The following is a 26,993-nucleotide window of genomic DNA, read 5'->3' as shown; positions in this document are numbered from 1 at the left end:
GCACAGTTGTAGGGAGTATTATCTGTTATGTAAGAGTAAGTTGTATTCGAGTACTCGAGACTGGTCTTGATCTCAAGACTGTTTTTTACGGTCTTGGTCTTGTCTCAGACTTGATCTCGTTCGGACTTGGTCTTGTCTCGGTCTCGAGGTCTGACACTCGATGACTGATAAAATTGAGATAGATTTATAAAAACACTGATATAAATGTGCCAACATGAAAATATATAATACCAATAAATGGCTAAAATTACAAAGATGGTCTCGATTTGGTCTCGATGGGCCGTGGTCTCGGTCTTGTCTCAGTCTCGGCCTTTTAAAATCTTGATCTTGTCTCAATCTCAATCCCCAGAGGTCTTGGTCTGGTCCTGGTCTCGATTTGGTCACAATGGGCTGTAGTCTTGTCTCAGTCTCGGTCTTTAAAAGTCTCAATCTTGTCTTGGTCTCAACCCCCAGAGGTCTTGGTCTCGGCCTTTAAAGGTCTCGGCCTCAACCCTCAGAGGTCTTGGTGTTGTCCTGGTCTTGGGATCCTGTGACCTCGGACAGGTCTCGGACGACAACACTAGTAGACAGACTGATAAACCAGGATTATTCAAACATGTGTGAATGAAACAAAACAAAACAAGTCAAAACATTAAAAAACACACAAACACATCCAATGCACTTTTACTTTGGTGATCCAGCGCGCTCCCCGGAAACAGCGCGCATTACCGTGCGTAACTTGTCGCTGGCGGAGGTTCGGATGCAGAGGAGGGAGCTGTGGCTATTTAAAGAGGGTCATCCGGTTCTGCATACATATCAGGGGGTCCACGGCGTTGACTAAGCCGCTCTAAATGCTCTCTAACCCGCGTTGTGCAACCACGAGCGCCCGCGTACTGCCTGCGTACGTCCACAGCCACACGGGCTAGGAGACGCTCGCCCATTCATCCATCCATCCATCCTTCCATCGCCCGTGGACACGACCAGACACGTTCAAGTCCACCAGAAATTCCTCCTTCGTGATTTGAAGCGTGACAAAAAAATAATAATAATAATAATGGGGAAAGACTACTACAAAACGCTGGGCATCTCTAAAGGAGCGACTGAGGACGATATCAAAAAGGCGTACAGAAAGCAAGCTCTGAAATGGCATCCGGATAAAAATAAGTCCCCGGCAGCAGAGGAAAAATTCAAAGAAATCGCAGAGGCTTATGATGTACTGAGTGATCCGAAGAAAAGGGAAATATACGACCAATACGGTGAAGAAGGTATGTAAGCTCTATACTGTAACCTATAGTTTTAACCTTTTTCGCGTTTTGGCACAGCTTTTACGCATTTGGAAACTGTCAGATTGTATTGCCTGTGGGTATTTGTATTAAAAAGCCACAGGATCGCCCACACAAGAGCCAAAATTGACAGATGGACCACACATGTCTTGTTATGAAATATACGTTGCCTACATGTCATCAATCATACAGGAAATACATAGGTTGTGATTGTAACTCTATCCAAAGGTGCAGATGAGGTGACGAAGGGCCTAGTGAGGAATTAAAGGGCCAATATTACACTATTATCTCATCTGTGTTATAATACCTCATATTCCTCATCACAAACAGACCCGGAGTTTGTGTTTTGTTTCATTCACACACGTTAAACGCACAAAACCCGCATATTTAGTTCGTCTCTCAAACCAAAAACACCGTCCAACCTTGTGATGTCATGTGGTGATACGGGAAGTGCCCCGCTGTGTTTTTAAACTCCGCACATCTTCACTAGAAACATTTGGAACATATCAGCCCTGGAATTACCAATCTATACTGAATTAAGGTCCTGTTTACACGAGAACATCAAAATTGTTTATCAGAAGTGTCTTTCGTTCAAACCAGACATGTCCAAACTATGGCCCGGGGGCCAAATGCGGCCCTCAGACAAATTTTTCTTGGCCCACTTCCAGGTGAATTGGCCCAAATTACTTTGCATCAATTAAAAAATAATTTTTCACTGCAAGTTTTTTTCAAAAATCGACCTTGATAAAGCTCATATTTAATATTTAGTGTGTGGTTTTAAGGATCTTAGCATGAATAAAGACTGATGGCTCATTCTAACATGTTAAAGATGCACACATTTCAATTATTCCCTGTACTGAGCATCAGTCCACGGCCCTCGATCGGCCCTCTGCTTCGTATGTGTTTAGAAATGTGGCCCTTGATGAAAAAAGTTTGGACACCCCTGGTTTAAACGGTGACGGCGTTTTTGAGGCTTAAAAATGCTCAAATCTGAAAGCGCTCTCCAGAATGGTAAAGTATAATATGCTTCACTGTAGCGTTTTTGTTTACACTGCCCAAGACGCAAAACTCTGGTCAGATCTGCTCACGTGGCGTATGCATTTACGTCATATGTGTCACCATCTACCCATCTGGCATGCATACACAATCGAATTTCACACACTTTTGCGTCACCGTATACATGCAGATTTCCTCCTGAAAATGCTTGTCTAAACGTGGAATAAAAAGTGAAGACGCAACGCCACTTTTTGCGTCTTCTTTTCAGGTCATCATCATATAAACGTAGCCTAGTGCCAAAACGTTGCTCGGTTTGTCCTAATAAATCTCACTATTTTCATGTAAGACAGTGTGCGGGATTTTTTATGTTATTAGGCTGTTTCCTCTCCTCCAATGCACCCATCTGACGTAATTGATGTGCGAAGTTCTCATTCTTTTATATTCTCTTATATAAACGTAGCCTAAAAGTAAAATGTGTAGTTAACTTGAAAATTACCACTATTAGGGCAGTGGAAAAATATCAAAATATCGATATATCGTACCATTTAATGTGATGATACAGTATCGATATCGTGGGCTGCCGTATCGATATATCAACAAGAGTATTTTTTGGTTTATTTTAACTTGTTTATGCGACACATTTGGCATAGTCACTGTTTTGATGATTAAAATGTTTGTGTTTCATATGAACTTTGCACAAGAAGTGGTTTAACAAAGACTTTTAGTATCACAGCCATGATTTAGTCTTTATTTTTTATTGAACTGTATCGAATTGATTTGAAATATATCGTATAGAATCGTATTGAATCGAAAACTCAGTGTATTGAGATATGTAACGTATTGCGGCCTGTGTATTGAGATATGTATCGTATCAACAACTTCTTAATGATACCCAGCCTTAACCACAATATGACATCACAAGGTGGAACAGAGCCATGTATGAATAAGAATAGAAGAGAAAACACAACTTGAATTTTGTGTAATGTAGGATTTAACATATTCTGAAATGTCAGGTAGATTATAACGTTACCCAAAAGTGTTGAGGATGGCATTTACTTCATATGAGATGAAGTAACCATCTAATTTAGTACATTTTAGAGTTGAAGCCATGGTGATAAAAGTAGCTATTGTTGGGTAGAGGCAGGTAGCCAAAAATTATACTCACGTAAGAGCAGAGGTGGGGACTTTTCAGGTCGTGACTTGGACCTGAGTCAGACTTGAGTCACTATTTTTAGGACTTGAGACCTGATTTGATAAAATGGACTAAGACTTGACTTGGACTTGAAGGTCAGTGACTTGGGACTTCACTTGGACTTGAGACCTGTGACTTGAGAAGACTTGATGCTTCGTCTAAAACTTTTAAGTCTTCACTTTTAAATCTGAATTCTTTCTATTCTGACCATAATGATTCACACTTAGAGCTTGTCAAGACATTTAAAAAGGAAAAAATAACACTTCTACAACTTTTATATAAATACTCATATATAAATACACCATGATTTTTAAGTACAATTTAGTTTAAAAGTCAAATACATTGAAAAAATCTAAGCTATATTTGCTACTTTGGTTTAAAGACTTGAAGCTCAAAGCAGACGACTTGGATTTGACTTGGACTAATGGGGCAGTGACTCGAGACTTGACTTGGACTTGCCTGTATTTGACTTGGGACTTGACTTGGACTTGAGACCTGTGACTTGAGAGGACTTGATTCTTTCTATTCTGATCACAATGATTCGCACTAAGATCTTATCAAGACATTTGAAAAAAGGTCTGAAAAAAACTCTTATATAAATACTCATATAAAATATACCATGACTTTTTAAGTACAATTTAGTTTAAAATTCATATAAATTTCAAAAATCTAAGCTATGTTTGGTGCTTTGGTTTAAAGACTTGAAATGACTTGAAGCTCAAAGCAGATGACTTGGATTTGACTTGGACTAATGGGCCAGTGACTCAAGACTCGACTTGGACTTGCCTGTATTTGACTTGGGACTTGACTTGGACTTGAGGTCAAAGACTTGAGACTTGCAAAACAACGACTTGGTCCCACCTCTGCGTAAGAGTAATGTCACTTCAAAATAATATTACTCAAGTAGAAGTACAAAGTAGTGGTCCAAGAAGTAGCTTTCATGTATTTTGGAAAACTCCTACTCGAGTAAGAGTGAATTAAAAAGTGTAAAGAACTGTTTGTATTGCAATGAATGTAATTTGAAGACAAAACATTAAATAATGCACAAAATCTGGTGTTTTCAAAGTATAGACACAAAAATGAGACAAACTAAATCAGATCTGAAGGAGCGGGGCAAGAAACAGAAATACTGTATTCAAATAATTTCATATTGTCACATAAAGCTTTTGTTACTTTAAACTTACTCACAGTGGGAAGAAGAACCAGGACGTGGGTTTAGAGGCGCAGATTTGGACCCTCTTTATATTAATTTATATTACAGGGGGGCCCATGTGAGGATTTTTGCCCCGGGCCCCCAAATTTCTGTCGACGGGCCTGAGAGGAACCAAAAGAATGACTTTTAATGTTACTTCAATGAAATATTACTTAAGTAGGAGTAAGAACATTCTGAAAAGTACAGTTTCTTTAAAGACGTACTCAAGTAAATGTAGTACTAATACATGTTTTTTAATGCGATTTGGGGAAATTAAAAAAAAAATACATTAAATTAAATTGTTGTAGACAAGAGTTGTGGCAGTCATCACTTTGAACTTTGGTAAACCTTACATTTATTTTATACAGTATAGTGCGGGGGTGGGCAAACTACGGCCCGGGAGCCATATGTGGCCCCTCTATCTTTTTAATCCGGGCCACCAAACTTGAATAATAATAATAATAATCATAACCATTTTCAGTGTTTTAAAAGTAATTTCAATAAACAGTAAATACCATAGGACGTGAAAGACAGGTATTTTGTTGTAATGCTTTTATTTTATTTAATTATGGCATATTTCAATAAAATTAGATATGTTTTCCACTTATCCCATGTTATTTTTTTCTCTTATGAGGTGAATTACCAAAAAACTCCTTCCATCTGCTCCTCATCCGGCCCTTCCATCAAATTTTAGAACCCTTTTTGGCCCACGCGTCAAAAAGTTTGCCCACCCCTGGTTTAGTGGCATAGTAAAAAAAAATAAAAAATAAATCTTGCCCAGCTACTTGAAGCTTGTAGGTTCACTTACCAGACTGTAAAACTGGAGCCTTGAGTCTGGGTGGTTTGGTTTTCCAGGCTTCCTCATCCACCTAAAATATTCCCAGTAAGATAATCCTCCCGCTAGAAAGACACTCCGGACAAAGATCCATGTTCATATCTGGAAAAGTTACAAGCACGGACTAGAAACATAATCGTGTTGTGGTGGTTTGTGGTTCTTAATGACTAATAACATGATAGTAGTGAAGTAATAAAGTAGTATTAGCAATAAACTTAACACCATTTTTCAAGCTGGGGATGGTTCATGTATTGATAGTGTTAATATCGAGCGTTTTCCAGATGTCGGTAACATTTTGACGCAGAAAATGTTACCAATTTTGCACCAATGTTTCTTGTAAGCTGCTCCAGTCTGTGTGCCCATGTGTTATTTTCAGTTTGTCAGATGTGTGTTTCTGAACAGACTGAGAATACATGGAAATAGACGAGCAGTTCGGCTATAAATATGAAGTTATATTTACTCAATCATGCAACAAATTGATTTATATCCCGTTTAAAGTCAGCGGTAAGTAAGCTTCAGCCAAAAATAAGCTGAAATAATTCAATTTGGTTGCGTCCTCCTGCTTGTTTCCATGGAAATATTGCTTCTTTGGCACTAATTTTCCACAAATTGGCATAAATCTTTCCACCTTCTTTCTATCTCCACCACAGACGGAGATGTTTACGGACGAAATAGCAAAATAAAAACACCAGGATCATGTAGAGTGGGTTAATATGAACGTTTTAAGACCAAAATGACGAGGCTCACAGCAGTAGTTAAAGACAGAGGGGTGAGTCGATGGAGCCAAAGTCGCCCCCATGTTCACTTCCTATTTGGAGCGTGGCGGCCAGCAGGTTAGACATGTCCATTTATATATAAGCCTATGATCTCCGTGGAGAATGTTCCGAAGTATGTCACCCCCAGAAAGTAACATACTGCAGCTTTTTAATTTGTGAACTGTAACTTAACTCAGATTTAGAAAACCATATCTCAGATGAATCAGTGCTTCATTCGTTCATTCGTTTTTCAAAATAAAATAAAAAATAAGAAAACGACAAAACAACTATTTTCTTCATTATTTGTCTCCAAAACCAAAATTTAAAAATAGATAACGATTTGTTTTTTCAGTTTTTCATTTTGTGTTTAAATGAATAATGAAAAAACGGATAACAGCCGTTTCCCGTTTCCGTGACTTAACTGCGATGCCGTGAACAGTCCTGGTTTGGTTCAGTCCTGGTTCAGTCCTAATTTGGTCTTGGTTTTGTCCTGGTTTTGTCCTGGTTCAGTCCTGGTTCAGTCCTGGTTTTGTCCTGGTTTAGTTCTGGTTCTGTCCTGGTTCAATCCTGGTTCTGTGCTGGTTCAGTCCTGGTTCAGTCCTGGTTTTGTCCTGGTTTAGTCCTGGTTCTGTTCTGGTTTTGTCCTGATTCAGTTCTGGTTTTGTCCTGGTTCAGTCTTGGTTCAGTCATGGTTTAATCCTGATTTTGTCCTGGTTCAGTCCTGGTTTTGTTTTGGTCCAGCCCTGGTTTTAATCTGGTTTTGTCCTGGTTCAGTCCGTATGCGGCGCAAAAGTTCGACATCTCAATCAATGTTTCTTTTGCTCAATAAATAATCCCTGTGAAGTGCTGACGTATTTTTGACAGTAGAGTCACGTCTGTGAATTCGTATTCGTATTGAAGAAAGCGTAATCGTAAATTTTTAAAATATCGATCAATCCTATTGTTTAATGTGATGATACAGTATCGATATTATGGGCTGCTGTATCGATATATCTCCAAGAGTATTTTTTGGTTTATTATTTTGTTACAGAGCTACAGTTTTGTTGCTTGTTTCGTGGAAAGAAACTCGTTTATATGACACATTTCAAATTTTCACTGTTTTGATGATTAAAATGTTTGTGTTTCATATGAACTTTGCACAAGAAGTGATTTAACAAAGACTTTTAGTATCACAGCCATGATTTAGCCTCTATTTTTTATTGAACCGTATCGAATCGATTTGAAATATATTGTATCGAGTCAAACTTCTTAATGAAACCCAGCCTTACTCCGCGAGGTTCCTGACTACGGCAGCCTTAATGCTCCGACAATTCATCAAGCGGTGCGGCTTTGTTGTTTACCAAAGTCGTACGAAAACATTTTGACAGATTTCTGAGCGCCGCGTACCACATAAAATCTGTTCGAGGTCAAAACTTTGGGGGCAGGAGTGCTACTTGGATATATAAAAATTGTGTAGAAGTGTCCTTTTGGTGCTCTTCAGTGTAGGGAACCAGTCTCAGATACAAGAAAGAAGAAAAAAACTGAGGCACTCAAAAAGTACAAAATAATGAAAAACCTTTAACACCACATGGCAGATAAAGTTAAAATTACCCCAGCGCGTATCAGCTCTTGGGCAAAGGTGTGATTTTAATTTTTATCTGCTACGTGGTATTAAAGGCTTTTAATTATTTTGTACTTTTTGAGTGCTTTAGTTTTTCCTACTGTTCAAGGTCAGTACACACAACCAGAATTAATACATAAGGCGCATGTAGATTTTTGAGAAAATTAAAGTGTGCTTTTGTAGCTGTACTACCCTGGTTTTCTTCGCAAAAAAGGATTTCACGCTCCGTACTGATGATCATGTGTCAGTATTTATTCTCAGAAACACAGTGAAAACTAAAATAAAGACAGACACAGAAAATGTCTCCTCTTGTCTTGTCGTGTCTTTTATTTTGACGTCTTTTTCTTTACACATTTTTTGTGTTTTTCTCTATCGTCTTTTTCTCTCTTTTCGCAGCTACTATATTTTTCCCTCTTTGTTTACTTCTGGGGGCAAGGCAAAAGGTCACATAAGTTAAAAGGTAAATATTTTCAGAAATAAAATATAAAATGAATTACTGTGGTATTCTGACACATCTTAATATTCGAACAAATAAAACAATAATTTTCTCACTTTTTTAAAATTTTATTTGCTATTTATTCTGTGCTTTTTTGCCCACATAAGTCACAATATAGTACATGCCCTATTTCTTTTTTTCCCCACACACACATAAAATCAATATAAATGTAGAAAGTAGATAAAAAAATAAGAAGAAAAATAAGAAAGAAAATTGAACTAAATAACTAAATAATAATACAATAAATAACACAATAGCAATAATGATGATGATGATACTTAATAATGAAAAAGTTTATATTTGTATGTATATAATTTTCTCACTTATTACCACGAAAACAAATATACTGACATTATCGTCCGCTACAGCTTTATAGTCCGAAAAATACGGTGGTTCATTTTCAGCAGTTTGCAGCAGTCCAAGCGCTTCAGAATAACCCAGAGTGACTAGACTGACTTGGATAGCTCTATATATCCAGACCCTTTGCTCAGATGCTCGTGGTGTGGCCCTGTCCCACCTCACCTGCTTCATTAGTCTCTGAAATGGACAGTTAGTGAAAGCTTATCTCCAAATGTCAGCGGTGACTCAGCCCGTGTTGCGTTTCTGATGTGGCCCTCGGAGTGAATCATGGTGTTAAAACGAATCGTGAATCAGGTTTTATTTTCACTCCGGGTTTAAAAAGGTGACACTGAACCGACCACCGAGGAGCTGTATGCATGTGCGCGGTCAAAAGGACGGTGAATAAAAAGGGTCTGAATATCAAATAGTAATGTTTGATTTAAAGACCCGTACTGTAATGTTGTTTCCTCGTCGAAAACAGACCCGGAGCGGTGTTCTGATTCATTCACACGTCTTTAACAGCCCGTATATTTAGGCTGAGGTCTTCTCTCAAACTGAAAATAGTCTGTTCCACCTTGTGATGTCATGTGGTACTACAGGAAGTGCTCCACCATTTGGATAATAATAATATTAAGGCGTGGATTTTCTAATTTCTACTGAACAAAGACAGAGAAAGAGTGATGGAAAGAGCGAGAGAGAGCGAGACACAGAGAGAAAGAGAGTGGGAGTTAGAGAGAAAGAGAGACGGGGGACAGAGAAAGAGGGAGAGGGAGAGAGAAAGAGAGACAGAGAGGGGGAGAGAGAGAAAGAAAGAGACAAAGAGAGAGGAGGAGTGCGAGAGAAAGAGAGACAAGAGGAGAGAGAGAAACAAGAGAGAGAGGGAGTGAGAGAGGAAAAAGAGAGAGACAGACAGAGAGAGAGAGGGAGTGGGAGAGAAAGAGCGACAGAGAGGGGGAGAGAGACGGAGAGATAGAGAAAGAGACAAAGAGACAAGGGGAGAGAGAGAGACAAAGAGAGAGAGGGAGTGAGAGATGAAAAAGAGAGACATAGACAGAGAGAGAGAGAGAGAAAGAGACAAAGAGAGAGGGAGTGAGAGAGGCAGTCAGAGAAAGCGAGGGAATGAGAGAGAAAGAAAAACAGAGAGGGGGAGAGAGAGAGGATGTGAGAGAGGAAAGAGAGACAGAGAGAGAGGGAGAGTGAGGGAGAAAAAGATGGAGAGAGAGAGACAGAGACAAAGAGAGGGAGTGAGAGCGAAAGAGAGGCAGAGGGGGAGACAGAGGGAGAGGGAGAGAGTAAAAGAGACAAAGAGAGAGGGGGAGTGAGAGAGAAAAAAGAGACAGAAAGGGGGGAGACAGAGAAAGAGGGAGAGTGAGAGAGAAAGAGACAGAGAAAAAGAAACAGAGGGAGTGAGAGAGAAAGAGAGAGAGAGAGAGGGAGAGAGAGAAAGAAAGAGACAAAGAGAGAGAGAGGGGAGTGAGAGAAACACAAAGAAAGAGACAAAGAGAGAGAGAGGGGAGTGAGAGAGAAACACAAAGAGAGAGACAGAGAGAGAGATGATGAGAGAGAAAAAAGAGAAACAGAAAGGGGGGAGACAGAGAAAGAGAGAGAGTGAGAGAGAACTACAAAGAGAGAGAGGGGAGTGAGAGAGAAAGAGAGAGATGGGGAGAGAGAGAGACAGAGACAAAGAGAGGGCGGGGGTGAGAGAGAACAAGAGATAAACACAGAGAGAGAGAGAGACAGAGACAGAGGGGAGTAAGAGAGAATGAAGGAGAGTGAAAGAGAAAGAGACAAAGAGAGAGACAGAGAGGGGATGAGAGAGAAAAAAGAGAGACAGATAGAGAGAGAGCCTGAAGGAGTAAGAGAGCGTGAGTCTTTGTCATTACACAATTGACGATATGTTTATTTCTCCCTCTAGGTCTGAAGGGCGGAAATGGACCAACCGGCGACGGCCCCGGCAACACCTTCACCTACACCTTCCACGGGGACCCTCACGCCACCTTCGCCACCTTCTTCGGCGGCTCCAACCCCTTCGAGATGTTCTTCGGCCGCAAGACCAACGGCCGGGACGAGGAGGACATGGACGTGGACGACGCTTTCGGCTCCTTCCCCGGCTTCAACATGAACGGATTCCCTCGCGACGGGCCCCAGCGGCGAAAGCAGGACCCGCCCATCATCCACGAACTGCGCGTCACCCTGGAGGAGGTGTTCCACGGGTGCACCAAGAGGATGAAGATCTCCAGGAAGCGGCTGAACCCGGACGGGCGGACCATGCGGACGGAAGATAAGATACTCACCATAGAGATAAAGAGGGGGTGGAAAGAAGGGACTAAAATCACGTTTCCGAGAGAGGGGGACGAGTCGCTGAATACGATACCGGCGGATATTGTGTTCGTGATCAAAGACAAGCCGCACCCGCATTTCCGGCGCGAGGGGTCCAATATCGTGTACCCGGTGAAAGTGAGCTTGAGACAGGTGAGTAAAGGCTGAGGGGTAAAGGTCGGGGTTTGGCGACATCTGGTGGTGAAAGTTGGGAGTGGAGAGAGTAAATGGAGACAGTGTTAAATGGTATGAGAGTGAAAAGAAAGGGAAAGAGAGAAAAAGAGGCAGAGAGCAAGAAGGATAAAGTGATTTTTTTTTGTGGTAGACATAGAGTGAGAAAGTGGGAGACAGAAAGAGAAAAGCAGAGAGAGAGATTGAAGGAGGAGAAGGAAGGACAGAAAGAGAGAGAGAGAAGAAGAAGAAGAGAGTGGTATAGATAGAGGGAGACCGAAAGAGAGAAGAAGAGAGCGAGAGAGACTGACAGAATGGGAGAGAAAGAGATAGATTTAGAGAGGGGACAGAGATGGAAGGGGAGAGAGAGAGAAGAGAAGAAGAAGGGAGTGGTAAAGATAAAGAGAGAAACAGGGAGACAGAAAGAGAGAAGCAGAGAGAGAGATTGAAGGAGTCGGAGAGAAAGATGTAGAGAGGGACAGAGCTGGAAGGAGAGAGAGAGAGAGAAGAAGAAGAAGAGAGTGGTATAGAGAGAGAGAGAGAAAGTGGGAGATAAAGAGATAGATGTAGAGCGGGGACAGAAAGAGAGGTACAGAGATGTAAGGAGGAGAGAGAGAGAGAAAGAAGAAGAAGAGGAAGAAGGCAGTGGTATAGAGAGACAGAGAGACTGAGAGAGGGAAGGAGTGGGAGAGATAGAGCGAGATGTAGAGAGGGGAGAGAAATGGAAGGAGAGAGAGAAGATGAAGAAGAGAGTGGTATAGATGGATAGAGAGAGAGAGAGAGAGAGGTGAGGAGTGGGAGAGAAAGAGATAGATGTAGAGAGAAGACAGAAAGAGAGGGACAGAAATGGAAGGAGAGAGAGAGAGGCATAGATAGAGAGAGAGAGAGAGAGAGAGAGAGGAAGGGAGATGGAGAGGAGGAGAAAGAGATATTGTAGATGTAGAGAGGGACAGAGATGGAAGGAGAGAGAGAGAGAGAGAAGAGGAAGAGAGTGGTATAGAGAGAGAGAGAAGGAGTGGGAGTGAAAGAGAGAGATGTAGAGAGGGGACAGAAAGAGAGGGACAGAGATGGAAGGGGGGAGAGAGAGAAGAAGAAGAAGAGAGTGGTATAGATAGAGGGAGACAGAAAGAGAGAAGCAGAGAGAGAGAGATTGAAGGAGTGGAGGAGAAAGAGATAGATGTAGAAAGGGACAGAGATGGAAGGAGAGAGAGCGAGACAAAAAAAGGAAGAAGAGAGTGGTATAGATAGAGAGAGGGAGAAGGAGTGGGAGAGAAAGAGATAGATGTAGAGAGGGGACAGAGATGGAAGGACAGAGAGAGAGAGAGAAGAAGAAGAAGAGAGTGATATAGATAGAGGGAGACAGAAAGAGAGAAGCAGAGAGAGAGAGATTGACAGAGTGGGACAGAAAGAGAAGAACAGATGGAAGAGGAGAGAGAGAGAAGAGGAGAGTGGTAAAGATAGAGAGAGAAAGAGGAAGACAGAAAGAGACTGAAGGAGTCGGAGAGAAAGAATTAGATGTAGAGAGGGAACAGAAAGAGAGGGACAAAGATGGAAGGGGAGAGAGAGAAGAAGAAGAAGAAGAAGAGAGTGGTAGAGAGAGAGAGAGAGAGAGGGGAAGAAGTGGGAGAGAAAGAGATAGATTCTAGAGAGGAGACTGAAAGAGAGGGACAGAGAGGGAAAGGGAGAGAGAGAGGCAGGGAACAGAGAGGAGATAGAAAAAGAGTGTTGAACGAGCAAGAGAGAGCAAGATGCAGAGAGAGAGAGCGCGACAGAGATACAGAGAGATAGGGAGTGAGAGAGAAAGACACAGAAAGCAAGAGAGAGAGAGAGAGATGGAGAAAGAGTGAGAGAGAAAAAGAGACAGAGGGGAGGAAGAGAGAGAGAGAAAGGGAGATTGAAAGGGAAAGAGACGAAGAGAGAGAGAAAGACAGAGACAAAGAAAGAGAGGGAGTGAGAGAGAAAAAAGAGAAAAGAAAGAAAGAAAGAAAGCGAGAGAGGCAGATTCCTCTTCTCGATCTTCAATTTTTCAGCTGTCAATCAAATGTGTCAATCAAAAAACACAGAAGAAAGGAGTAAACACGAGGGAGGCTCCGGAGGAGATTAAAGAATAAAATTTTATTGCTCTCAGTGAGGAGTTTATTTCCTCTCTCCTCCCTGTGTCTCCTGCTTCCTCACCCATTTGCTGCAGAAGAATCGAGGAGAGGAATCAAGGACAAGGGAGAGTGGAGAGAGAGACAGAAAGACAGAAAGTTAGAGGGACAGACAGAGGGGCATAGAGAGAGAGAGAGAGAAGGTGGGAGGGAGAGAGAGAGAAAAGACAGACAGAGAGAGATTGTGAGTGAGAGAGAATAAGAGATAGATAGAGGGGGCAGAGAGAGAAAATGAGAGGGAAAAAAGAGACAGGAAGAGATAGAGAAACTGGTGAGACACAGCGAAAGAAAGACAGAGAGAGAGAGAAAGGGAGAGAGAGACAGAAAAAGCAAGACAGAGCAAGACATAGAGACAGACAGAGAGAGGGAGGGAGAGAAAAGAGACAGAGAGAGAGAGAGAGGGAGACAGAAAGTGAGAAAGATAGAGAGAGTGGAGAGAGACAGACAGAGGGGCATAGAGGGAGAGAGAGAGAGACAGGAAAAGAAAGACAGAGAGAGCGTGATAGAGAAAGCAAGAGAGAGTGAGACATAGAGACAGAGAGAGGGAGGGAGGGAGAGAGAGAAAGAGAGTCAGAGAGAGACTGTAAATGAGAGAGACTGAGAGATAGATAAAAGAGAGAGAGCCACAGCTCGAGGAAGACAGAAAGAGAGAAAGTTAGAGGGACAGAGAGAGGGAGAGAGAGCGAGACACAGCGAAAGAAAGACAGAGAGTAAGAGAGAGAGAAAGGGAGAGAGAGACAGAAAAAGCAAGACAGAGCAAGACATAGAGACAGACAGAGAGAGAGGGAGAGAAAAGAGACAGAGAGAGAGAGAGAGAGGGAGACAGAAAGTGAGATAGATAGAGAGAGTGGAGAGAGACAGAAAGAGAGAAAGTTAGAGGGACAGACAGAGGGACTTAGAGGGAGAGAGAGAGAGACAGGAAAAGAAAGACAGAGAGAGCTTGTTAGAAAAAGCAAGAGAGAGTGAGACATAGAGACAGACAGAGAGAGAGAAAGAGAGTCAGAGAGAGACTGTAAATGAGAGAGACTGAGAGATAGATAAAAGAGAGAGAGCCACAGCTCGAGGAAGACAGAAAGAGAGAAAGTTAGAGGGACAGAGAGAGGGAGAGAGAGCGAGACACAGCGAAAGAAAGACAGAGAGTAAGAGAGAGAGAAAGGGAGAGAGAGACAGAAAAAGCAAGACAGAGCAAGACATAGAGACAGACAGAGAGAGGGAGGGAGAGAAAAGAGACAGAGAGAGAGGAGAGGGAGACAGAAAGTGAGAAGATAGAGAGAGTGGAGAGAGACAGAAAGAGAGAAAGTTAGAGGGACAGACAGAGGGACTTAGAGGGAGAGAGAAAGAGAGAGAGGAAAAGAAAGACAGAGAGCTTGTTAGAAAAAAGCAAGAGAGAGTGAGACATAGAAACAGACAGAGAGAGAGAAAGAGAGTCAGAGAGAGACTGTAAATGAGAGAGACTGAGAGATAGATAAAAGAGAGAGAGCCACAGCTCGAGGAAGACAGAAAGAGAGAAAGTTAGAGGGACAGAGAGAGGGAGAGAGAGCGAGACACAGCGAAAGAAAGACAGAGACAGAAAAAGCAAGACAGAGCGACACATAGAGACAGACAGAGAGAGGGAGGGAGAGAAAAGAGAGACAGGGAGAGACTGTTAGTGAGAGAGAAAGCGAGATAGATAGAGGGGGTAGAGAGAGAAAATGAGGGAGAAAAAAGAGACAGAGAGAGAGAGGGAGACAAAAAGCGAGAGGGAGACAGGGAGGGATTGGGAGAAAAGAGGAAGATAGATAGAGTGTAGAAAGAGACAGAAAGAGAGAAAGTTAGAGGGACAGAGAGAGGGAGAGAGAGACACACAGGGAAAGAAAGAAAGACAGAGAGAGAGATAAACACAGAGATAAGTCTGAATCTGGTCTGAACCAAAATAGAAATAAAAAAAGTACTAAAGTAGATTAAATTAGCCACTACTTTACCCACTAAGGACCACTCAGCCGCAGTAGTAAATCCACATCTCAATGAATTCTCTGTGACGAGTTTTACAGAAGCGAACGGGTGATTATTTAGTTTCGTCCCACTCCTGCACAGATCTGACTTTAATGTGCTTTTTTTAGTCTGCGATCAATATCTGTAGGTAGAGTTTCTAAAACACCACGAGAGACAACGGGCAGGGAGGAAATGAGAGTAGTATTTAACTCTGAACAGGGGAAGAGAGGGAAGAGAGAGAGAGAGAGGGAGACAGAGGAGGAGAGAGCAAGAGGGAGACAGAGAGAGAGAGAAAAAGGGAGAGACAGAGACAGAGAGACAGAAAGCAAGAGGGGAGTGAAAGAGAGAGAGAGATGGAGACAGAGAGTGAAAGACCCAGAGAGAGAAGGAGAGAGAAAGGGAGACAGAGAGACATAGAGACACAGGGAAATAAAGACAGGGAGAGAGTGATAGAAAAAGCAAGAGAAAACTAGACATTGAGACAGACAGAGCCAGAGGAAGAGAGAGGGAGACAGAAAACACGAGGGGGAGAGAGAGAGGGAGAGATTGGTAGAAAAAGAGGGGGATAGATAGAGAGAGTGGAGAGAGAAAGGCAGAAAGGGGGAAAGTTGGAAGGGCATAGAGAGGAAGAGAGGGACATAGAGGGAGAGCGCAACATAGCCACAGGGAAAGAAAGACAGCGAGAGAGAGAGAAAGGAAGAGAGTGATAGAAAAAGCAAGAGAGAGCGAGACATAGAAACAGACAGAGAGGGAGAAAAAGGAGAGCCAGAGAGAGATTGTGCATGAGAGAGTATAAGAGATAGATAGAGGGGGCAGAGAGAGAAAATGAGAGAGAGAAAGCGAGGAGGGGGGGGGGGGGGATTGGGAAAAAAGAGGGAGATAATAGACAGAGTGGAGAGAGAAAAAGAGAGAAAGTTAAAGGGACAGAGAGAGACACACAGGGAAAGAAAGACAGAGAGAAAGAGAGAGACAGACAGAGAGAGAGAGAGGGAGACAGAAAGTGAGAGGGAGAGAGAGAGTGAGGGGAGTGAGAGAGAATGAGGGAGAGAGTGGAGAGAGAGACAGAAAGAGAAAGTTAGAAGGACGGAGAGAGAGACAGAGGGAGAGAAAGACACAGAGAGAGAACGGGAGAGAGTGTGATAGACAAAGCAAGAGAGAGCTAGACATAGAGACAGACAGAGAGAGGGAGGGAGAGAGAGAAAAAACGAGACGGAGAGAGACTGAGTGAGAGAGAATAAGAGATAGATACACGGGGGTCAGAGAGAGAAAATGAGAGAGAGAAAGGAGACAGGAAGAGAGAGAGAAACAATCAGTGAGGGGGGATGAGAGAGAGAAAAGAGAGACAGAGTCAGAGCTCGAGTGAGACAGAGAGAGAGTTAGAGGGACAGAGAGAGGAAGAGAGAGAGACACACAGTGAAAGAAAGAGAAAGAGAGAGAGAAAGGGAGAGAGTGATAGAAACGCAAGAGAGACCGAGATATACAGACAGATAGAGAGAGGTCGGGAGAGAAAATAGAGACAGAGAGAGACTGTGAGTGAGAGAGAATAAGCACTGTTGGGCAAGTTACTTTAAAACTGTAATGTGTTATTTATTACTTATTACTGTCATTTCAAAGTAATTCGTTGCATTACAATATTACTGCATTTAAAATGTAAGGCATTACATTACTATTGCATTACTTTAAGTTACTCTCACCAAAATAACTGCGAAAAAGCTGAACTTTTGAGCCGTATATGGACTGAACCAGGACTAAACAAGGTCTAAACCAGGACTAAACCAGAGCTGAACCAAGACTAAACCAGGACTATAACAGGATTAACCTCAGACTGATTCCAGGACTGGAGAGGAGGACTAAACCAGAACTGAACTAGGACTAAAACAGGACTCACTGTCAGGACGGGCTCGAAGGTGACCGCAGGAGAAAGGACCGGCTCTGCTCCGCACCTCATGGAGGTAAGAGCGGCTGTTGCCCGATCGCTCTTTATGGACCCTGCTGCTCAGGCTCACGGTCCTGATTTCAGCAAATATTTGCGGGTACAAGACCCGGTGCAAGATTCTGCTACAGTCGCGTAACTTCTACCTTCCTTCAACGTGTCCAGAAGTCCAACTTTTTGTGCTATGGTTTGCATCGTCCTCTGTCTTTTGAGTGCAAGTGCAGGAGCCTTTGTCAGTGCAGAACGTTTCATCGACGTTGTGGATTTTGTCGGAGAGAAAACTTGCAGACATACAGCACTTCAGAATCACACTGCTAGAGATTGAACATTTATTTAAATTTGGCAGCTGAACACATTCTGTACTGTAGAGGAGACAGGAGTCCCTTAGCCGATCAGGACGCAGCGGGAGGAACGCAATACGTGTTCATACACTAAAAACAAAAGGCATGCAAAATTGCACCAAAAAAAAAAAAAAAATTCAGCGAAACAGCGAGACCGCGAAAAGTGAACCGCGTTAGAGCGAGGGACGACTGTAAACCAGGTCTAAACCAGAAGTGACCCAGGTCTAAACCAGGTCTAAACAGCGTAGAGTTCTGGGTCGGTCCTTTCGCCCGCGGTTAACTGAAGGTCTATCCGGCCGCGTCTCCGGCGTTTCACCGCTGCTGATTTCACGGTGATTTTAGCGAATTTGTATGAAGAAAAACCCACCACTTCAATCCAGGTTAAAAAAGCATTGTAACGCGCGTTACTCACATTTGTACCGAGTAAAATATTAAAATTTTTTCCCCTGTAATTTCTTACATTACTGCGTTACAGCAAAAATCAACGCATTACTGTAATACATTACTTTTATAATGCGTTACTCCCAACACTGAGAATAAGAGATAGATAGAGGAGTCAGAGAGAGAAAAAAGAGACAGGAACGGAGAGAGAAATAGTCAGAGAGAGAGAGTCAGAGCTGGAGTGAGACAGAGAGACAGTTAGAGGGACAGAGATAGGAAGAGAGAGACAGTGAAAGAAAGACAGAGAGCAAGATAGAGGGAGGTCAGAGAGAGAAAAAAGAGACAAGAAGAGAGAGAGAAACAGTCAGAGAGAGAGAAAAGAGAGAGTCAGAGCTGGAGTGAGACAGAGAGAGAGAGAGAGGAGAGAGAGGAGACGTGGCGCGTTACTGAATCCGCCCACACAGGAGCTGTAACAGTCACTTATGCTCTTCCTCCCACTCGCCTCCATCACTCAGATTCAGCACAGCACAGGGTCAAACATGAACTTCAACTCTGTGCACAAACTTACATTTAAAACTCATTTAAAGCTGCACTGAGGAACTTTTCTAGAAGAGGGTGCGCCATCTCGTTTATCTCCACCGGATCTTCCAGTCAGATCTGTGGAGAGGTGACCCCACTCAGTGCAGTTTTTGAAGGTATTTTGTAGCAGTGACAGAGATGCTATAGATAAATTTAATGCCGCGTGATGAAACATTCCAGAGCAAGTGGTAACATCTCCATGGAAACAAGCAGGTGAGCAGAAAAGTCACATGTTAAACTTCTAAAAATCTACTATAAATTACATATTTGAGAAATCAGATTTAAAAAAAATTGAGCTGATTTATAACAGTCCTGGTTTTGTCCTCCTGGTTCAGTCCTTGGATCAGTCCTGGTTTAGTCCTGTTTTAGTCCTGCTGTTTAGTCCTGTTTTAGTCCTGTTTTAGTCCTAGTTCAGTCCTGGTTTAGTCTGGTTCAGTCCTGGTTTAGTCCTGGTTTTAGTCCTGTTGTAGTCCTTTTCAGTCCTGTTTTAGTCCCTGGTTCAGTCCTGGTTTAGTCCTGTTTAGTCCTATTTCAGTTCTGTTTTAGTCCTAGTTCAGTTCTGGTTTAGTCCTGGTTCAGTCCTGGTTTTAGTCTGTTTAGTCCTGTTGTAGTCCTGTTTCAGTCCTGTTTTTGTCCTCCTGGTTCAGTCCTGGATCAGTCCTGGTTTAGTCCTGTTTTAGTCCTGTTGTTAGTCCTATTTCAAGTCCTGTTTTAGTCCTAGTTCAGTCCTGGTTTAGTCCTTTTAGTCCTGTTGTAGTCCTATTTCAGTCCTGTTTTAGTCCTGGTTTTTGTCCTCCTGGTTCAGTCCTGGGATCAGTCCTGGTTTAGTCCTGTTTTAGTCCTGTTGTAGTCCTATTTCAGTCCTGTTTTAGTCCTAGTTCAGTCCTGGTTTAGTCCTGATTTAGTCCTGTTGTAGTCCTATTTCAGTTCTGTTTTAGTCCTAGTTCAGTTCTGGTTCAGTCCTGGTTTAGTCCTCCTGTTGTAGTCCTGTTTCAGTCCTGTTTTGTCCTCCTGGTTCAGTCCTGGGATCAGTCCTGGTTTAGTCCTGTTTTAGTCCTGTTGTAGTCCTATTTCAGTCCTGGTTTAGTCCTGTTTTAGTCCTGTTGTAGTCCTATTTCAGTCCTGTTTTAGTCCCAGTTCAGTCCTGGTTTTGTCCTCCTGGTTCAGTCCTGGATCAGTCCTGGTTTAGTCCTGTTGTAGTCCTATTTCAGTCCTGTTTTAGTCCTGGTTTCAGTCCTGGTTTAGTCCTGGTTTAGTCCTATTTCAGTTCTGTTTTAGTCCTAGTTCAGTTCTGGTTCAGTCCTGGTTCAGTCCTGGTTTAGTCCTGGTTTAGTCCTGTTGTAGTCCTGTTTCAGTCCTGTTTTTGTCCTCCTGGTTCAGTCCTGGGATCAGTCCTGGTTTAGTCCTGTTTTAGTCCTGTTGTAGTCCTATTTCAGTCCTGGTTTAGTCCTGTTTTAGTCCTGTTGTAGTCCTATTTCAGTCCTGTTTTAGTCCCAGTTCAGTCCTGGTTTTGTCCTCCTGGTTCAGTCCTGGGATCAGTCCTGGTTTAGTCCTGTTGTAGTCCTATTTCAGTCCTGTTTTAGTCCTGGTTCAGTCCTGGTTTAGTCCTGGTTTAGTCCTATTTCAGTTCTGTTTTAGTCCTAGTTCAGTTCTGGTTCAGTCCTGGTTCAGTCCTGGTTTAGTCCTGGTTTAGTCCTGTTGTAGTCCTGTTTCAGTCCTGTTTTTGTCCTCCTGGTTCAGTCCTGGGATCAGTCCTGGTTTAGTCCTGTTTTAGTCCTGTTGTAGTCCTATTTCAATCCTGTTTTAGTCCTAGTTCAGTCCTGGTTTAGTCCTATTTTAGTCCTGTTGTAGTCCTATTTCATTCCTGTTTTAGTCCTGGTTTTGTCCTCCTGGTTCAGTCCTGGGATCAGTCCTGGTTTAGTCCTGTTTTAGTCCTGTTGTAGTCCTATTTCAGTCCTGTTTTAGTCCTGGTTCAGTCCTGGTTTAGTCCTGGTTTAGTCCTGTTGTAGTCCTATTTCAGTTCTGTTTTAGTCCTAGTTCAGTTCTGGTTCAGTCCTGGTTTAGTCCTGTTGTAGTCCTGTTTCAGTCCTGTTTTTGTCCTCCTGGTTCAGTCCTGGGATCAGTCCTGGTTTAGTCCTGTTTTAGTCCTGTTGTAGTCCTATTTCAGTCCTGGTTTAGTCCTGTTTTAGTCCTGTTGTAGTCCTATTTCAGTCCTGTTTTAGTCCCAGTTCAGTCCTGGTTTTGTCCTCCTGGTTCAGTCCTGGGATCAGTCCTGGTTTAGTCCTGTTGTAGTCCTATTTCAGTCCTGTTTTAGTCCTGGTTCAGTCCTGGTTTAGTCCTGGTTTAGTCCTATTTCAGTTCTGTTTTAGTCCTAGTTCAGTTCTGGTTCAGTCCTGGTTCAGTTTAGTCCTGGTTTAGTCCTGTTGTAGTCCTGTTTCAGTCCTGTTTTGTCCTCCTGGTTCAGTCCTGGGATCAGTCCTGGTTTAGTCCTGTTTTAGTCCTGTTGTAGTCCTATTTCAATCCTGTTTTAGTCCTAGTTCAGTCCTGGTTTAGTCCTATTTTAGTCCTGTTGTAGTCCTATTTCATTCCTGTTTTTAGTTCATGGTTTTGTCCTCCTGGTTCAGTCCTGGGATCAGTCCTGGTTTAGTCCTGTTTTAGTCCTGTTGTAGTCCTATTTCAGTCCTGTTTTAGTCCTGGTTCAGTCCTGGTTTAGTCCTGGTTTAGTCCTGTTGTAGTCCTATTTCAGTTCTGTTTTAGTCCTAGTTCAGTTCTGGTTCAGTCCTGGTTTAGTCCTGTTGTAGTCCTGTTTCAGTCCTGTTTTTGTCCTCCTGGTTCAGTCCTGGGATCAGTCCTGGTTTAGTCCTGTTTTAGTCCTGTTGTAGTCCTATTTTCCTAGTCCTTTCAGTCCTGTTTAGTCCTGTTTAGTCCTAGTCTGTTAGTCCTGGTTCAGTCCTGTTTAGTCCTGGTTTAGTCCTGTTGTAGTCCTGTTTCAGTCCTGTTTTAGTCCTAGTTCAGTCCTGTTTTAGTCCTGGTTCAGTCCTGGTTTAGTCCTGGTTTAGTCCTGTTGTAGTCCTATTTCATTCCTGTTTTAGGACTAGTTCAGTCCTGTTTTAGTCCTGGTTCAGTCCTGGTTTAGTCCTGGTTTAGTCCTGTTGTAGTCCTGTTTCAGTCCTGTTTTAGTCCTAGTTCAGTCCTGTTTTAGTCCTGTTTCAGTCCTTTCCTTTAGTCCTGTTTAGTCCTATTTCAGTCCTGTTTTAGTCCTAGTTCAATCCTGTTTTAGTCGCGGTTCAGTCCTGGTTTAGTCCTGGTTTTGTCCTGTTTTAGTCCTGTTGTAGTCCTATTTCAGTCCTGTTTTAGTCCTAGTTCAGTCCTGTTTTAGTCGTGGTTCAGTCCTGGTTTAGTCCTGGTTTAGTCCTGTTTTAGTCCTGTTGTAGTCCTATTTCATTCCTGTTTTAGGACTAGTTCAGAGGGACGCTGCGTTCTGAGGGGTCAATGGGTTGGGGGCCCCTCCAGGTTTGGGGGCCCTCAACGGCGGCCTACTGTGGCCTAATCATAGCACCGCCTCTGTTCCCAGAAGGAATTACTGTATTTTTGAGCATTAGAAACACTTGCAATGAGTAAATGCTAAATGGAAATGTTTAAAGTCATGCTAAGGAACATTCCAGGCAAAGCAACAACATCTCCATGGAGACAAGCAGATGGCGGACCCTCCCCCAGAAAAACTGCACAGTGCATCTTTAACAAAACATAAAGAAATACTACTTACTTCAATAAGGAAAATATAGCCGCAAGTGGCAATGATCGGCCCTTGCACGCGCCTACACCATGCCCCACAAATGCCACGCCCTGCACTAACTCTAATAACCCTAAACTTAAACCTAATGTTTATGGTATCAGAATCTGTATTGAATATTGAGTCTGTTCCTTAGTATCGCAGTTAGAGTTAGTATCGTTACTAGGGCTGGGTATCATTAAGAAGTTGCCGATTTGATACATACCTCTATACACAGGCTACAATACGATATCTCGATACAGTGAGCTTTTGAATTGATATGATATATTTCAAATCAATGTAATACGGTAAATAAATAAAAATTTAAAAGCTAAATCATGGCTGTGGTACTAAGAGTCTTTGTTAAATCACTTCTTGTTCAAAGTTCATATGAAACACAAACATTTTAACTCTCAAAACAGTGAAAATGACAAAGGTGTCGCATAAACAAGTTTTCTTACACTCAACAAACACCAAAACTGTAGCTCTGTAACAAAATAATTGACTAAAATACACACACACAAAAAAAACCTCTTGGCGATATATCAATACAGCAGCCCACGATATCGATACCGTATCATCACATGGAACAATACGATATATCGATATTTCAATCAATTTTTTGCACACTCCTAATCGTTACAACACTAGTTAAAAGTCTCAGTGCAGCCACCTGTTCCCTTTGTTTGCTCATGCAGTTCCACGAGTCCTCAAATAGACCACTGCTTGCATAATTATTCACATAAGTAGTCTTAAATAATCTGGTTGTGCAATTTTAAAATCAATATGTCGTTTTGCACCATTACCCAGTGACTCAGAGCGCTGAAATGACAAAAAGGCCTGTCTCAGAGAGCGGAGAAATCCAAAAGTTAAAAAGTAAAAGAACATGTCAAAGCTTTTGTTGGATCAATCTCTGTCTAGCAATAAGCTCAGTCCGTACAGATGTTTTTCTTTTCACTTCGAAGTTTGTGATTCGATTCCTCTTACAGATTTTGCTTTTTCTGCTATTGTACCCTTGGGCAGGACACTCAATCTGTCTGTGTGTGACTGATGTTTCTAATTTCCTTTTATGGCTTTGCATATGGTTGTTGTGTCCATGGGCAAGAGTTTTTATTTGTGTGCAGTGTTGGGGAGTAACAGATTACATGTACCAGAGTTACGTAATCAGAGTACAAATTATGAGTAACTGTATTCAGTTACAGTTACTGTTTCAGTGAGTGGTAATTGGATTACAGTTACTTGTTTGAAATAAATGGATTACACGGCGGTATTTTCCTGCTTTCACACTTTGGGCTATTCCCCTTCTTTTTTTTTTTCTCGGTAATTCCACTCATTGCCAGACACTAAACCGGGTCTAAACCAGGTCTAAACCAGGTCTAAACCCAGGTCCAAACCAGTTCTAAACCTGGTCTAAATTAGGTCTAAACCAGGTCTAAACCAGGTCCAAACCAGATCTAAACCAGGACTAAATTAGGTCTAAACCAGGTCTAAATCCAGGTCCAAACCAGTTCTAAACCTGGTCTAAATTAGGTCTAAACCAGGTCTAAACCCAGGTCCAAACCAGTTCTAAACCTGGTCTAAATCAGGACTAAACCCAGGACTAAAACCAGGTCTCAATCAGGTCTAAACCAGGTCTAAATCAGGTCTAAACCAGGACTAAACCAGGACTAAAACCAGGTCTAAACTAGGTCTAAACCAAGTCTAAACCAGGTCTAAACTAGGTCTAAACCAGGACTAAACCAAGACTAAACCAGGTCTAAACCAGGTCTAAACCAGGACTAAAACCAGGACTAAAACTAGGACTAAAACCAGGTCTAAACTAGGTCTAAACCAGGACTAAACCAGGTCTAAAACAGGATTTAACAGGACTAAATCATGTTGCGCTGACCGTGTCTCCTCCTCTTCTATCAATAATATTTTAAGTAAAGACTGTTTTTTTTTTAAATTATCTTTTAGCAGACAAAATATCTTATGTTACGATATCCTCATCTTTGCTTCTCTACAGCAAATCAAGTAATCCAAAGTATTCAGATTATGTTACTCACTTTAAGTAATTTAATGGATTACGTTACAAACTACATTTTGGGGTCTGTAATCTGTAATCTGTAGGGGAATACATTTTAAAAGTGACCTTCCCAACACTGTTTGTGTGAAATGCAAATTAAGATAAAGATAAAAAATGATGAGTTCTAAATACGCCTACTACTCCAAAGCTCTATATATGACCTTTTAGCAGAGGTTTGGGGTTCAACTTAGACCATTTCATGCTTTAAAGTATTCTGATCTATATTATAATGTCTTTTCCTGATCAAAAACATACCCAGAATTTTGTTTTGTTTCATTCTCACGTGTTTAACACAGAAACACTGCATATTTATTAGGCTGAGTTCTTCTCTCTAGCAGAATAGGCTCTCTTCACGCTTACGTCACAAACCAGGAAGACGTTTGGAAAGTGGTAGTTACCAACACTGGGCTCATCTACTGGCTGTGAAGTAAATGTGATCAGTGGTAAAATAAAAACTGCATACGTATGTGCTGTTTGGAATCGTCTTGAATTTGGTGCCTCATGTCTTCTAATCACTGTTGGGCAAGTTACTTCAAAACTGTAATGTGTTATTTATGACTTATCACTGTCAAGTCAAAGTAATTTGTTACGTTATAATATTACTGCATTTAAAATGTAAAACTTTACATGACTATTGCATTATTTTAAGTTACTCTCAACAAAATAACTGTCGCTGATTGTCAAATCAACAATCAGCGAGCGAAGATGCTGAACTTTTGCGCCGTAAATGGACTGAACCAGGACTAAACCAGGATTGAACCGAGGACTGAACCAGGAGGGCAGAACCAGGACTAAACCAGGACTGAACTAAAACTAAACTAAGACTAAATCAGAGCTGAACCAGGATTGAACCTGGACTGAACCAGGTCTAAACCAGAGTTGAACAAGGACTAAACTGGGTCTAAACCAGGACTAAAGCAGGACCCAACCAGGTCTAAACCAGGACTAAGCCAAGTCTAAACCAGGACTAAAACAGGTATAAAACAGGACTAAACCAGGACCAAACCAGGACTAATCTTGGATTAGGATTTGGAATCTAGGACCGCCCCTGAGAGATTAGCCCCATGGAGCACTTTTGTCTGAGGTTACGATCTATGCAGGCGCACCTCTGGGCCTGTCCTGACATTTGGAACTGTAACGATGACTTTTCACCGTTTCACCGTTTCACTCATGATGACTTAGCACTGTTATTTCTTCTTGTAGTCTACACTGAAATGGAGCAAAGGATCATGGTCTATGTAGTTCCCTCTGTTTTGTTTTTTGTTTTTTAGCTATTGCTGCACCATAACTCTTAATTTAAGCAAAGAGACTTGTAATGATAATGTATGCAAAACTTTCAGATTGAAAATAAATATAAGATACAGTTTTGCGATGCATAAAACATAAAATGAATAAAATATATTTGAAAATAAGAACATGAAATAAGGCATAGAAAAACATAAATGTATCCAAAATAAACTATTTATCCAGCTGTTCTACAATCTCCATATTTAAATAATTAAAGAAATATACTTACCTAAATTTTCTGTCCAATTTTTAAAAAAGATTCAAATTTCATAATAATTCACCACATATCTGTAGCACCTCTGACCTCCATGGAACCAAACAATTTTTTTTCAGAAATCATTAGTTAAGATGCATGTTTTTTGTCCACCCTCAACTGCTGACTTTTAAACTTCTTTAAAACTATTCTAAATCAAATAAAATTTATTTTGAATGGTATTCTTTACACATTTTTCTTGATTTTATGCATTTTACAGAGAAAAGTCGTATGTTACTTAAGCACAAGTTGGTTGATGTTGGACATCAAAAGAAAATATCAATATGCATTAAAAATCTAAAGAATCTAAAGAAATGCCAACAGTTTGTTCCTATACACTTCATATTACTTAGATTAATATCCCAATCATGTTTTAGAAAATACATTTAAGGTTATTGTTGGTCACACCACATGACATTTTTTAAGGTTGTGGCCAATTCATGTCCATAAAAACACACTGACACTGTAAATATTTGAAAAAGTTCAATAGAAACAAATATTTTTTTATATTTTAATATTTGCCTGTTATACTTCATTGACCCTTATATGAAAAATATCACAAAATAAACTTTAATGTTAAGCCTTTCAACTCGATTATATGACTTTGGAGATCGTTTGACACACAAATCGAAATTGTGATTGTCAGTTTTGTGTAACAGGACCTTTAAAAGTGTGTTATTGCTTCATGTGCAAGCCTTAACTAACCATTTCTCCCTTTCTCTATTTCTTCCTCCAGTCTCTATGCGGCTGCTCCGTTACCGTGTCCACCATCGACGGAAAAACCTGCAACATGAAAATCACCGACGTCATCAAACCGGGCATGAGGCGGACCGTGGCGGGACAGGGCCTCCCTCTGCCCAAGAACCCGGAGCAGAGGGGCGATCTGGTGGTGGAGTTCGACGTCAACTTTCCCGAAACTTTACCCAGCAACGCCAAGGATGTGCTAAAACGCCACTTACCCACATAGAAGCCGAGGACGCGCAACAAAATGAGCCAAAAATCGCAATTATTGGTAGCGGTTTGACTACAGGGACGTGCATTTCAATGACAGTTGGCAGATGGAACCCCTACGAATGTGCAATTTCTATTTTTAAAAAGTGTTTC

General features: G+C 41.7%; 1 protein-coding gene across 2 annotated transcripts; it reads left to right on the top strand.

The window, feature by feature from the left end:
• The first annotated feature begins 943 nt into the window (after window positions 1–943).
• dnajb4 (DnaJ heat shock protein family (Hsp40) member B4) lies at window positions 944–26,993 on the top strand. 2 transcript variants are annotated; one of them, XM_055151854.1, is made up of 4 exons: window positions 944–1,248; window positions 10,133–10,140; window positions 10,583–11,139; window positions 26,626–26,993. In XM_055151854.1, exons 1-4 carry the CDS (start codon window positions 1,034–1,036, stop codon window positions 26,854–26,856), a joined length of 1,011 nt encoding a protein of 336 aa, XP_055007829.1. In that variant the 5' UTR covers window positions 944–1,033; the 3' UTR covers window positions 26,857–26,993. The 2 variants fall into 2 exon arrangements, with proteins under 2 accessions (XP_055007829.1, XP_020796691.1); XM_020941032.2 differs by lacking the exon at window positions 10,133–10,140 and having other exon boundaries at window positions 944–1,244.

This window comes from Boleophthalmus pectinirostris, unplaced genomic scaffold (genome assembly GCF_026225935.1).
Source record: "Boleophthalmus pectinirostris isolate CB_2022bp ecotype Guang Dong unplaced genomic scaffold, ASM2622593v1 HiC_scaffold_16, whole genome shotgun sequence".
NCBI lineage: Eukaryota > Metazoa > Chordata > Actinopteri > Gobiiformes > Gobiidae > Boleophthalmus > Boleophthalmus pectinirostris.
Note: the sequence above shows the minus strand (reverse complement) of the source record. Positions and strands in the feature narration are given on the sequence as shown.

Coding starts and splice junctions, on each gene's coding strand:
- dnajb4 (XM_055151854.1), top strand. CDS start 1,034: ATGGGGAAAGACTACTACAAAACGCTGGGCATCTCTAAAGGAGCGACT. Junction 11,140..26,625: donor TGAAAGTGAGCTTGAGACAG/GTGAGTAAAGGC, acceptor TTCTTCCTCCAG/TCTCTATGCGGCTGCTCCGT.